The sequence below is a fragment of the Theropithecus gelada genome, chromosome 3 (genome assembly GCF_003255815.1).
Source record: "Theropithecus gelada isolate Dixy chromosome 3, Tgel_1.0, whole genome shotgun sequence".
In the NCBI taxonomy this organism is placed as follows: domain Eukaryota; kingdom Metazoa; phylum Chordata; class Mammalia; order Primates; family Cercopithecidae; genus Theropithecus; species Theropithecus gelada.
Genome location: NC_037670.1, coordinates 161,524,894 through 161,537,859, shown reverse-complemented (window position 1 = coordinate 161,537,859; position 12,966 = coordinate 161,524,894). Strand labels below are relative to the sequence as shown.

At 34.6% G+C, this 12,966-nt stretch overlaps 1 protein-coding gene across 6 annotated transcripts in view; it reads right to left on the bottom strand.

The window, feature by feature from the left end:
- Positions 1 to 443: 443 nt before the first annotated feature.
- Positions 444 to 12,966, bottom strand: part of CHRM2 (cholinergic receptor muscarinic 2) — a 153,197-nt gene continuing 140,674 nt past the window's right edge. For 5 of the 6 annotated variants that reach the window (XM_025379873.1, XM_025379874.1, XM_025379872.1 and 2 more), the window contains one exon: positions 2,859 to 5,868. In XM_025379873.1, coding sequence (XP_025235658.1) covers positions 4,422 to 5,822 — 1,401 coding nt within the window. In that variant the 5' untranslated portion in view covers positions 5,823 to 5,868 and the 3' untranslated portion in view covers positions 2,859 to 4,421. Of the gene's footprint in view, positions 5,869 to 12,966 lie in introns of all 6 variants that reach the window. The other variant, XM_025379869.1, reaches the window with a different exon arrangement.

The following is a 12,966-nucleotide window of genomic DNA, read 5'->3' as shown; positions in this document are numbered from 1 at the left end:
TCAGAATGAAAAACATTCTGAAGGTCATCCTTTTCTCCCAGTATGATTATTTTTTATTCCACTAAAATCAGTTAATTTGGAAGAGAGTGAAACTGTATGAGAAAGGGTTGGTTGCAACCTCATCAAGTAATCAGACACTAGATCAACACAGCTGTTGGAACAGTACCAGCTGGGAAGATTCTAGTCAGAAGCAGCATGTCAGGGGCACAGGCGAATAAAGCATTGTTGTCACATGGAGTGATACCAGAAAGTTATTAATTTTTTCCTGTAAGGGATATTTAAAACCTGCCCTGCTCTTAAAGATCATAAAACAGTTTAATCTTAATATGGGATTTTGGCTGTTCTTAAATCTCTTCCTTCAAATGCAAATACTATTTTCTTTGAAAATTGAGCATATAAAATCAACTTTTGTTACTCAGAAGCAACATATACCATATTGCATATTAAGAGTTTGTGTATAATATATTTATTTGCATACAGAAATATGTATTTCTATTGTACATTTTATTATTTTATTTATAGAATATATATATATTTTTAGCACATAGCATATTGCAGGAAGATACATTAAATATGTGCACATTTCATGCTACAGCGTGCACCCTTTAAGAGAAGCATTTTTAAGAGGCATGGTATTGAATATACATGCTGAGAATACACTTTGCACAATTTCATCCAGCTTTGGGTGCTTTCCTAAACTATTTGCAACACCAGTACTATGGTTGTTGAAAGGGATATTATCAAATTGGGGAGAGGGAGGAAACTATCGATGAACTAAGTAGGAGAAAATAAAAACAGACTGCATTGCTGAGTAATTGTTGCCATCATTTTGAATTCCCATCTCTCCCAGTGTCAGATCTTCAGGATCAAAAAAGCAGTGGATGAACAAAGAGCAGGAGCATGTTGGACATCCAACTTGTACATTTTAAACCAGAAGGCGTACCCCTTGTGGCTTCTCATATTGATTACTGTGCCCTAATACTTGGGAGCTGGCATTAAATTAATGATGAACTGGTAAAAGGGAAATTCATTTCTTGTTTCCAAGAAATGAACAGATTTTTTCCATATTCTTAATCTCCTCTTCTTATAAGATCACTCTGGGCTAGCTACATTATTGCTATGAAGAGAGAAAAAACAAAGACCTTACAGATATTCACCTTTCCAGTAAATGCAAAGAAGATAAATGATATTGTTTCTGAAAGAGGCTCTTAATATTTTTTGAAAGGAAAAATTGCAGCTTCAGTAGAAACTGACCATATCAACTACAAATATTTTGATGGCCAACTACTTCTACCTCAATTGACTAGATCTGTGGCAATCATAATTGAGCAATATGATGCTGGAAAAAAGATGTGCTGTATGCATAGTCTGGTGATTTTTGATATGTAGATGTGGCCTGAGTTCCCAATCTGTGACTGACACATACACCAGACTCAAAAGAAAAGTGTTTCTGATACATGATTGGTGAGTATTACCTTTTTCTAACTGGTGAGCAACCTGCATTGATATTCTAAAAATAATGCAGGATTATTTTCCCACTAATAAGAGGCAAGCTTTAGAAATCCCTTAAAGTAGACAAGAGTTTCTTAACCTTGGCATTGTTGACATTTTGAGCCAAATAATATTTGTTTAAAGGGGGTGGGGGAAAATGTCCTATGCATTATAGGCTATTTAGCAGAATTCCTGGCCTCTACGCACTCGATACCGATAGCATTCCTTCCAGGGTGGCAACCAAAAATGTCTTTTCACATTGCTACGTGTCCCCTGTCGGGGAGAGGGGAATTGTCTCTGTTTGAGCGCCACTGAAATAGACAAATCCAGCAGTGGTTAATAAAAATCCTTGAATATAATCTCCATATCTCTCCAATCATCTATCATTTTCAGTATTCCTTCCATTTTCTGATCTGTTTGACAAAGTTTCCGTGGTGGCAGTCTATCTTCAATTTCTTTCTTTAACGTGACAGTTTCTCTTTCAATGAGGTTGCAGTGGCTGTGGCAAGGATCAATAACAGAGGGAAGAAAAGGAAGGATACAATGGCAGCAGAGACTAAAAGACAGCTTGACTCATGGTGATTTGGATTGTCAGAGCAAACAAAAACAGACCCTGAATCCTGAATCCTTGATGCCAAAGGGTTCTTCCCAGCTAAAGCCGAATCTACATCATAATGATACAATAAATTAAAAAGGGAAATATTTGGCTAGTCAATTCTCTGGGTTTCAGAAAGTCAAGGAGCCCACTGGCTTGATGGTATTTCCATTCATTTGTTTCATTTATTTGAAGAAACAATATGAAAATAAATACGAATTTAAAATGTAAAAGTGCATGTTGAAGTAACTGTAGGTAAGGGAATCTATATAAATGAATGCTTTAAATATGGAAGATTATTTGGGGGGTAATGACTGAAGTTAATTAGACAGGAAATTGTTTTTATGAAGGGTAAGTCAAATATAAATACTGCTGGCAATTTGCTTCTTACTAACTTACAACTTTTTTGGTTTTTTTCCTCATGCTTTTTTTCCTTCTTAACTCTCCAAATTGTTGAGGTGGCATCAATGAGGCTAATTATACAAAATAACTCTTTTAAATGCTGGGATCTAATATTGACAAATTTATCATATAATTAACATTATTATTACTGGAGAAGATACCATAAATCTAAAATCCAAAATATGAAATTTGAAGATGCATTTATCATTTGATTTCTATAGATTGAGCCATTTTTAGAAAATCTCATTGGAAAACTACAGCAAATAGTGTAAGAAAAATATAAAGGATAAAAATAACTAGTTACATGTGAATCCGTATAATCCTAATTCTATATTTATTTAGATGACCAAATAAAAAATCTCTACGTGGCAAGATTCTATATAATGCCACCACTTAGATAATAGTTCCTGACATGATTATTATGGTCTGGAATTAGATGGTGAGAGGTGGTATGGCAACAGCCACCTACATCCTTCTGTCAGATTCTGTGAGCTCATTTGGCCTCTATTTAGTTAGCCACTACATTTCTGTCACAAAGATTACTATAATTCTACTGGTAAGGGAATTTTGAAGTTAAATAATGTTAGGGAGAATTGACAATTTGAGGAATATGGAATATGTAATTATTTCAGTAATAGTTTTTAAAATATCTTTTTTTCCCCTTTCACGGGGTCATAGGATAATTGCTGACAACCTCACTTGATTATAATTTGAATATCATCCTTTAGCAGGCATTGGATAGAAGCTCCTATTCTCTAGGGACTGACCCAGAAATCATTGGTGCTACGTGAGTATGTTAATCCTCTTTAGGATTCCAAATAAATAAAACAGCATTTCTTTCTGCTGACAAAGTCAGGAGTTCATTTACTATAAGTTAACATTTCATACAGGGGTTGAAATAGAATGTCCTAAACTTCTATTTTTTAATCTTAAAATTCACCTGACTTTAATAAACTTGCTGCAACTAAATCGTCCATTATTTAATTTGATGAAACCTCAGCTTCAAAATGACGTTGGTTTCTTAAACAGGTTTATGTTTTAGGTAGGATATTCTGTTGAAATAAAAGGCTATTTAGGAGAAAATCAGATTGGTTTTAACATTTCGCATATAGGCTCATAAGTGCACTAAATCCTTATAGGCCTTGATATCCCCCAACGAATGCAAAGGACACACTGAGGAGAGGTGAAATGTCCATTTTCATGGCTATCTCTGGCTAGATTTAGTGAAAGTCCTGTAGGTTTTGCCTATAAACCATATAGAACAGGGATGTATAAAATAATGGCATAACAAGAAGAAAAATGGTGTGACCTAGTTGGGGTTTTTGTTTGCTTGCTTTCTTTTCATGGTGGGAAAAAGAAAGGCAAAAAATAAGCATTTATTACATTGCAATCGTCTAAATAGGACTGTAAAATAATAAAATATGCTTAACACTCTGGAGACAATTTCTGCATCCTTCTTTGATTTTCTTTCTTTATGTCCCCATTGTGTAGTGCCTATTTCTTTATGTTTAAGTCTCCATGTTTACCTTGTGACTGTGGCATTTCCTTCTCTTAAGGACACATGAGAACAACAACAACAAAAGAAACAAAAAAGGAACAAGGTTATTCCTCTTGTGCAGAGACTGATAAAATTGTAGATTCAGAAGCCCTTCTTCAAGAGAGTATGAGAAAGAGTATATAGTTTCGTAAATCCACAATCCCAACATGTTTCTTTCATTGTCTCATTGCTCCTAATACTGGAAGTTTATAAGGTGCAATTTTTGCAAACTGGAGCCTAGGCCTGATAAGTGTGTCACTGCTGGGCTCCTGAATTGCACGTTTTGTAATCAGACTATAAAGTGCAGTGGCAGAGATTTTAAAACTAGGAGCTCTGTTATCCCTTTTATTCTTCTCAAGCTCCCCTTGCCCACCTTCTATCTTTTTCCAAGATGTTTTACCTTGTAGCGCCTATGTTCTTATAATGACACATGAGAAGGTGTTTAAAGGTCTTCTTGAAGGTGGCATTACAAAGTGCATAGCAGGCAGGGTTGATAGTGCTGTTGATGTAACAAAGCCAGTAACCGATTGTCCACACAGTGTTGGGGATGCAAGTTGCACAAAAGGTGTTAATGAGCACCATGACATTGTATGGGGCCCAAGTGATGATGAAAGCCAACAGAATAGCCAAGATTGTCCTGGTGACTTTCTTTTCTCGGGAAGGAGGAGGCTTCTTTTTTGCAGGCTGCTTAGTCATCTTCACAATCTTGCGGGCTACAATATTCTGCTTTTCATCTCCATTCTGACCTGAAGACCCCACTACCTCCACGGTGGTATTAGTTGGGGTACATGAGTCACTTTTGGGGGTCTTGGTGCCAATTTTGATGCATGTTTGCTTAGAGTTCTCATCTTTGGAATGGCCCAGGGAAGTGGAAACTGTGTTTTCATCCTGAGTTATTTCGTCATCTCTCATATTAGAGGCAACAGCACTGACTGAGGTGGAGTCATTGGAGCTCTCTTTCTCCTCTCCCTGAACACAGTTTTCAGTCACAGGATCTCTGGGGGCTTTGCCATTCTGGATTTTGTTGTGCTCCAGGCCATCGTCAGTGCTGGGCATGTTGTTATTGTTTGGCTTCACTATCCTTCCTTGTACCAGACTTGGAGAAACGGGGTCTTGGTTGGCCACAGGCTCCTTCTTTTCCTTCTTTATCCTGCTCTTGCTGGCTCGGGATATGTGCCAATATAGCACAGTCATGATGATCACTGGCAAATAGAATGCTGCAATGGCCGTACCAAAGGTGACAGCAGCATTGGAAAAAAACTGAATGTAGCACTCCCCATCCTTCACAGTTCTCACCCCTACAATGAACTGCCAGAAGAGAATGGCTGGAGCCCAGAGGATGAAAGAGAGGACCCAGGCAGCTGCAATCATCATACCTGCCATTTTTGTGGTCCGCTTGACTGGGTAGGTCAGAGGTTTTGTGACACAGAAGTACCTGTCAAAGCTGATGATGAGCAGATTCATAACTGAGGCATTGCTGACCACATAGTCCAGGGCTAGCCAAAGGTCACACACCACAGGTCCCAAAGGCCAGTAACCTATCACAGTGTAGAGGGTGTACAAGTTCATGGAGAAAACACCTATGATAAGGTCAGCACAGGCCAAGCTGAACAAAAAGTAATTGTTGACGGTCTGGAGGTGGCGGTTGACTTTAATGGAAACCATGACTAGAATGTTCCCGATAATGGTCACCAAACTGAGGGATCCAGCCACCAGGACAATAAACACCACTTCAAATGTCTTATAAGGACTGGTAAGAGCCAGGCTATTGTTAGAGGAGTTTGTTGAGTTATTCATTTTGTGTTCTCTAATCAGTAGCCAAGTAGCAAGTAAACATTTAAACCTGCAAGGAAATAGAATAAAATTAACAAACATAATATAAACATTGCTTTAAAATACATAATGTTGTTCCTTTTAAACCACATTATTTTCTCCCAATTCTCCTTTCTCCTGCATGATTGTTGTGTCTACCTGCCTCAGTTCCCTATATAAAAAGCAAGACCTTTAAATGGAGGATTCAAAAGGACCTTTCAGGCTGGCAATGAACTTGAAGTCCAATAATGTTTTGAATATGTCCTTATCCAGATATGAGTATCTATCTATCTAGCGGTCTACTATATATCTCATCAATCAATGAAACTTAGCATAATACTGATAAATTGAATTAAATAAACCAAAATTACAAGCAACACTTTCTAAAACATCAAGAGATTCCTGGAATAGACATAAAAATTAGTAAACTAGTGAGAGGACACAATTATAGAAGAAAGCATAGAATGTACAATATTGAATGTGTGACTTTTATAGTTAACAGTGCCTTCCTCATGGAAACTCTAAGCCTTTTTCACAATAATACTGAGGATGGTGAAAATAAAGATAATGTAATAATAATTTATTAGCCAATATACTCTCCCTAGATGAGAATTATTTTCCTCTGGCCTCTATTTTGTTTTATACTTGTAATCAGTATTACATAGTCAGCATTTCCGATATTCCATATCTTACAAAAGAATATTTGCTTATTAAATGCATATTGAACTGAATAAGCCAAAATTATGCATAAAACTTTCCAAAGCATAAAGAAATTTCTGGAATAGACATACAAATTAATACATCAATAAGAAGACAAAATTTTGGGAGAAAGTACCACTTTTCTGAATGTTTTATTTTTCAAACTACTATCAAATCTATTATCTTACTATTCTTTCTGGCAAACTTTTGTTTTGTAGAAGGAACTAAGGCTCAGAAAGGTGAAATCCCTGTTTGTTCAATCATTCATTCTTTCACTTTGAGCTCACATATCTATTGAGCAGCTTCTCTTAATTAGGTGTTCTGGACATTCAATGACGATTAAAACAAGGTCGCTGCCTGGTGGCAGACATGGGTTGATAAAGAAGCAATTACTAAACCTGAGTGCACTTCTTGTTTCCCTATCCTGTTGTGTGTAGGTAAATACATAATCATCATTTTTGAGATAATATTATTGAAGTCTGATGACAATTGAGTGATCTTTCATAAGGGAAAATGAATATTGGGGATTTAGAAAAGAAAGTTAAGACTTCATCAAAGAGGTATGACACATTTCTGGAGAAACAGCATCTGAAGGAGAAACTAGCCCAAGTTTCACCTCTTTTTGAAAAAATTGTTGTGAGCTGTCAGAAAAAAAAAATTGTTGAGAAATTACAATTTCAGAATATTGATTAGTTTGGATGCTATTAATTACAAGGTAATGGGCAGTGGTTTGCCCTTGAAATCCATGTAGAAAATAATTTGGTAAGCAACTTCATGACACAAATAACGTTTAAACAAATAATTTATTCTACTTTGGAAAGTCAATTGTTTTCCAGTACTTTATTTGACAAAACCCAAATAATGAGATTAGGCCTTAATAAAAGAAGACCCAAAATTCAGAACACAGAAAGGAAAATATATGTAACTATTGCATATTCCTTTTTTTGCATAGAGCAAAAAAGTCAAAATAACAATTGAGAAACAATATTGCTAAATTGCACAATAGAAAATTATCCATTGTCTTTAATATAATACAGTTTTGGCAAAAACGGAAAGATGAAAGATGAGTAATCTAAAACATTGATGTAGTAGTTCAATCAAAGAAAAATTAAACATTAATGACTTTTAAACAAATGAAATGATACTCAACCCCACAGTTTAAAGATGCAAATCCAAACTGTGAAAAACATTTTTCCATCCGTAGTATTAATGGTAGTATTAAATACTTTCGGTGGGACTAGTGGGATAATCACCATGAAGGACAATTTATCTATATCTATAGAACTTTAAATCTATATAAAAATTTATTAAGAAACACTTGTCTCAGGAATGCCACATCTAGGAATGTGTCTTTCAGATATAGTCATAAAAATGTACAAAGAGGTCTACTTAAGTATATCCACTCAGAAATGTTTTTATAGCAAAAAATCCCTAGAAATATTAAAACTATTCATTGACAAGGGATTGGTTAAATATGTTGTGGAATACTCTTACAATGGAATATTATGCAGCTATTAAAACAGGCAGATATTTGTGTCCTGGCATTGCTGTGGAAAGTTATATAGTTAGAAGATGACATAATCATAGTGAGACATAGATTATTATAGAATATAATTTTATTTAAGCAAAAAGGTGATTATATATAATATTACATATGTATGTATTATATGCCTGCAGCTCATTGGGAAATATTGAAGAGCTTAGTCAGGGAAATGATGCTAATGGAATGCAACTTAGATCAGTTGAATTATTTTAATCAGGTTTCTCTTTGACAATCCTTTTTTGCAATTAATCATACAATTGTGTATTCATGGTAATTTATTTGAACAAAAACATTTTATTATCCCAGTTCTTATTCCAACAACTTCTTAATAGCTCAGTCAACTATAAGATCAGAATTGTGACTTGCTTACAAGCACCTTTTTCTCTGTTTGTTAGATAAATTCGTGGACAGTTTGGAGTCGAGCTATATGTGTATCTGTTTCATGAAATGTTAATATTAATCCACTTAGTTTGAAAAATACCGAAAATGTATGTATTGGCTCTGCATTTTAATTATTTATTCATAATTTTCATAAAGCACAGGACTTATATTCTAGTTTTTAAAAGATTTTTGATAATTTCCTCTGGAGAATAATGAATAACACTTACGTTGAAAAGTAGGGATTTGAAATCAACTAGTTTGATGAGGATCTAAATTGCTAAAGTCCAAAATTCCCAAAATTACAATCCTGAAAGATTAAAATCCTGAATGTTGAAATCCTGAAAGCTGAATTCTGGAAGAGGGATTGGCATTTCGCTTGTGTGCAGGATAGTCACATCATGTTGCCTGCATCGTGTTACGTGGAACTTTGTTACTGTTTTTATTTGGAAATAACATATAGTTTGAGGAGATGTACATGATCACTAGGCTGACAAGTGGTGGACTTGTGAACTTAATTTTAGGTGTCAATTTGGCAGAATTAAGGAATACCTAGAAAGCTGATGAAACATTAATTCAGATGTGTCTGTGAGGATGTTTCCAGAGGCAATTCGTATTTGAGTGTGAGTAGACTAGATGGGGAATGTTGCCCTCAGTGTTGGAGTGCACCATCCAATTGGCCAGAGCCCAGTGAGAACAATTTCAGAAGGTGACTTGATCTCTCTCTGAAACTGTGGTAGACTTTTCTTCTGTGGTCTTGGACATCAGAATTCCAGGCAGACCAGGCTTCGAACTCCAGGACTTACACCAGCAACCCTAGGGTGTTGAGGCTTTCGGCCTCAGTCTAGGACTTACACCATCCTCTTCCCTGGTTCTGAGGCGTTTGAACTTAGCCTGAACCATGCATCCTGGGGTCTCAGGCTTGTGGATGGCTTGTCATGGGACTTCTCAGCCACCATAAACACGTGAGTCAGTTCTCCTAATAAATCCCCTCGTATATATGTGTGTGTGTGTGTGTGTGTGTCTCTATATATATAAAAATATATGTATACATATAAATATATGTATATATTGTGTACATATACACATATAAATATATATGTGTACATATATACACAATATATACACATATTTTTATATATGTATATATTTATATACACATATATACACAATATATACACATATATATACATAATGTGTATGTGTATATATGTGTATATATTGTGTATATATAATGTATTATGTATATATACATAATGTGTATGTGTATATATGTGTATATATTGTGTATATATAATGTATTATGTATATATACATAATGTGTATGTGTATATATGTGTATATATTGTGTATATATAATGTATTATGTATATATGTGTATATATTGTGTATATATGTGTATATAAATATATATATTATATATACACATATGTATATACATATATGTACACATATGTATATGTATATATATTTGCATGTGTCTATATATATACACACACATGCACATATCCTATTGGTTCTGTCTCTCTGGATATTCTAACTAACACAGATTTGGTATTGGAGAAGTTGAATATCATGCTTTAAATATATATATCTCACTTAACATTAAGAATTATATAAAATCTATGGAACAGGTTCTATCATCCCCTTTACGTGATAAAGAAAACTGATGTTGCACAAATGGTTAAAGCAACTTATTCTTGATCACAATCACAAAGCTAATGAGTAAATAATCTACGACTAAAACCAACATCCTTAGCTTGCAGTTATACACACTTGCTCTGTTTCCCTTCCCCTTTGAAGAATTATACTCTCTCCAGTAATGCGTAGAATTGTTAGGCAGCAGGACAGTGATGAACTACACTCAGAGGTTGCTAGTTTAGGACATTTGGTTTCCAGTAAACTGGAATTCTTAGGTGGAACACAATAAATTTATGTAATGTTAACAAACTTAGTTGCTATTACAGTCTCTGAAATTTTAGAGTTATAATATTTGCTTGATTATACTAATACGGTATGTAAAAGTGGAAAGCATTTTTCTTAGAAGCAATCGCAAGCAGTGGAAGGCTGTCATTTCTTTCTGTCAGCATAATGCACAGGCCGTGTAGAATTGCTCCTCTTCCTCTAAAGAAAGCAGTTTCCTCCTGCAAACTGCACATTGATTCTACTCTTTAAATTTCCGTAAAAGTTTTTAGTTCTGGTGTGGCATCATAGGGTGGTGTTAAAGCAATAAAAGTTGATGAAATAACATAATCACATGAGACTACACAATGAAGATGACCTTCAAGAACTCAGCATCTTAAGACGACAAGTGTATAGCAATAACCCATTTGATATTTTACTGTCTTGTTTATGACTAAGGCCTGGAATACTATGGAAACTTATAAGACAATGTTTCTGCCCTCAGTTTCTTCACTACTTGACTTCCTATACATGTCAGGGAAGACAGAACCACAGTTTAACATCTTCCTTGAAAAGGTGTGGGTGCTAATCTTTGCTCTTAATTATTAGCTGTGTGACTCTGAGCATGTCGTTTAAATTTCATGAACCTCAATTTTCTTTTTTCTCGAACAGGAATAATAATAACCTTCTTTTTCTTTCAGAGTTGTAGTAAGGATGAAAGTGAGATAATGTCTCTAAACTATGATCTATTAGTAGTAAGTATTAAACAAACGCTGTTAATGTTAAAATTTGACAAGTGAGTATAGAATTATCACCTTTCTTAAGAGTGAACAGAAAATTATGTGTATGTGTATGTGTGTGTATCAGCTGTCTTAAGAGTGGGAAGGTGTGGGGCGCAGGGTTAGAGGTAGCACTAAATTGTCATTATCAATGATATTAAATTGTCGATAACATTAAATTATCAATACTACCACTGGTAATGATAATCCGCATGTCTTGAGCATAATTACTCTCCAAAACAACTCCTGAAGTGATTAGGATGTTTATTATAGTCCTTTTATAAATGTTGAACTGAATATCAAATAATTAAGCTACTTGAGATTCAAACCGAGGGCACCGAACTACAGACTCTACTATGAATACTTAGTCTTTGGCAGAGGAACAGTCTCATGTGGCTGCTACTGCTCACTTACACATTTCTCCTTCTGACCTGACATGACTAAGTCCTACACCTCGACATCAAGTTGGGACCTTGGTTTAGACAACAGAGTGAGAATCATTGTGTCCAGGATAATACTGGGGCTTTGGGTAGGAGATGTTCACAATAGGCTAGGGAGTTAATAAGTAGGGTTCTGCACATGAAAATATGTGACATTTAAGATTCAAAAAATTGTCTTAAAATTAATCATCATAAAACATATCACCATGTGAATTAATGAATAGATTCCCATGTAAGTATCCACATCAATGGACAAAAAAAAAGTTCTAAATATTGACAATGACAGATTTTTCTGAATTGTTACAGAGAGAATTAATATAATTAAAAAATAAACTCTGATATACATTTAGATACAAGTGGAGAATTAAATAAAAAACAAATGAAATTTTCTTCACACACTGCTGAGGTCAGGCAGGATGCCTGATGTATGATGAATGCTTTTGTAGGTGAATTTTTAATGTATTAAGCTAATAATGAATTATCAATACATAAGTAATCTGAGTGCTGGGATTTTTACGTGTTATTTTATTTAATTCTCACAATAGCCCTGAAAAAAATGACTATTATCTTTTCCAGTTGTACGGATGATAATTATAACAGACTCAGCAAGTGGCTGTGATTCAAATTTAGGTATATCTGACTCCTGGGATCATGTTATTTCCACTATATTACACAGTGGCATAAAACCTGCCCCATTAAATACATTTTCTAGAAGAAATAGAAAACTCAAGGAAAAAAAAATGAATCCATGGTTGATAACAGCTGAAATCCAGTGACAGAAAAGACATGTAATTTTATTAAAAAATTTCAGAAAAAGAAGGAAGTTTGGAAATTAAGAGGAATTCATGTAACATTTAATTTATAATTGTTTCTATTTCTTTAACTTTTGTTTTAAAAATGTAATCTCAGTATACATGCTTCTTGTAGATTTTTTAATTCTGCTGCTATTTGAACACATTATCAAAAAATAGCAGAGTTCTTTGGGCATTTCTTGCCCATCTTTCAACCATGAAAATCTTAAAAGTAGCATATTCACTTAGCAAGTAACAGTGATAAGATAATGAGCCTTATCAGTGTTGGCTCAAATGATCACAACTGATAGAGTAGTGATAAGGCCCATGTTAGCCTTCAAATTTTGTATATGAGGGCTAAACACCATAGTATGTCTTTAAGAGAATTACAAGTTTACTTCAATAATATTATGTTTAGATACATAGCTTTCAGTACAAATTATTGTTATAGAAAACATAAAAAATATAATGATCATGTAATATGGCAGCAATTCTGGAAAATATCAGAGTATCATTGGAAGCAAGGGTTCACCTACTGAGGAGCCAATGGATGGTAGTAAAGGATACTTAAGTATTATCTCTTCCCCACTTTAAGAA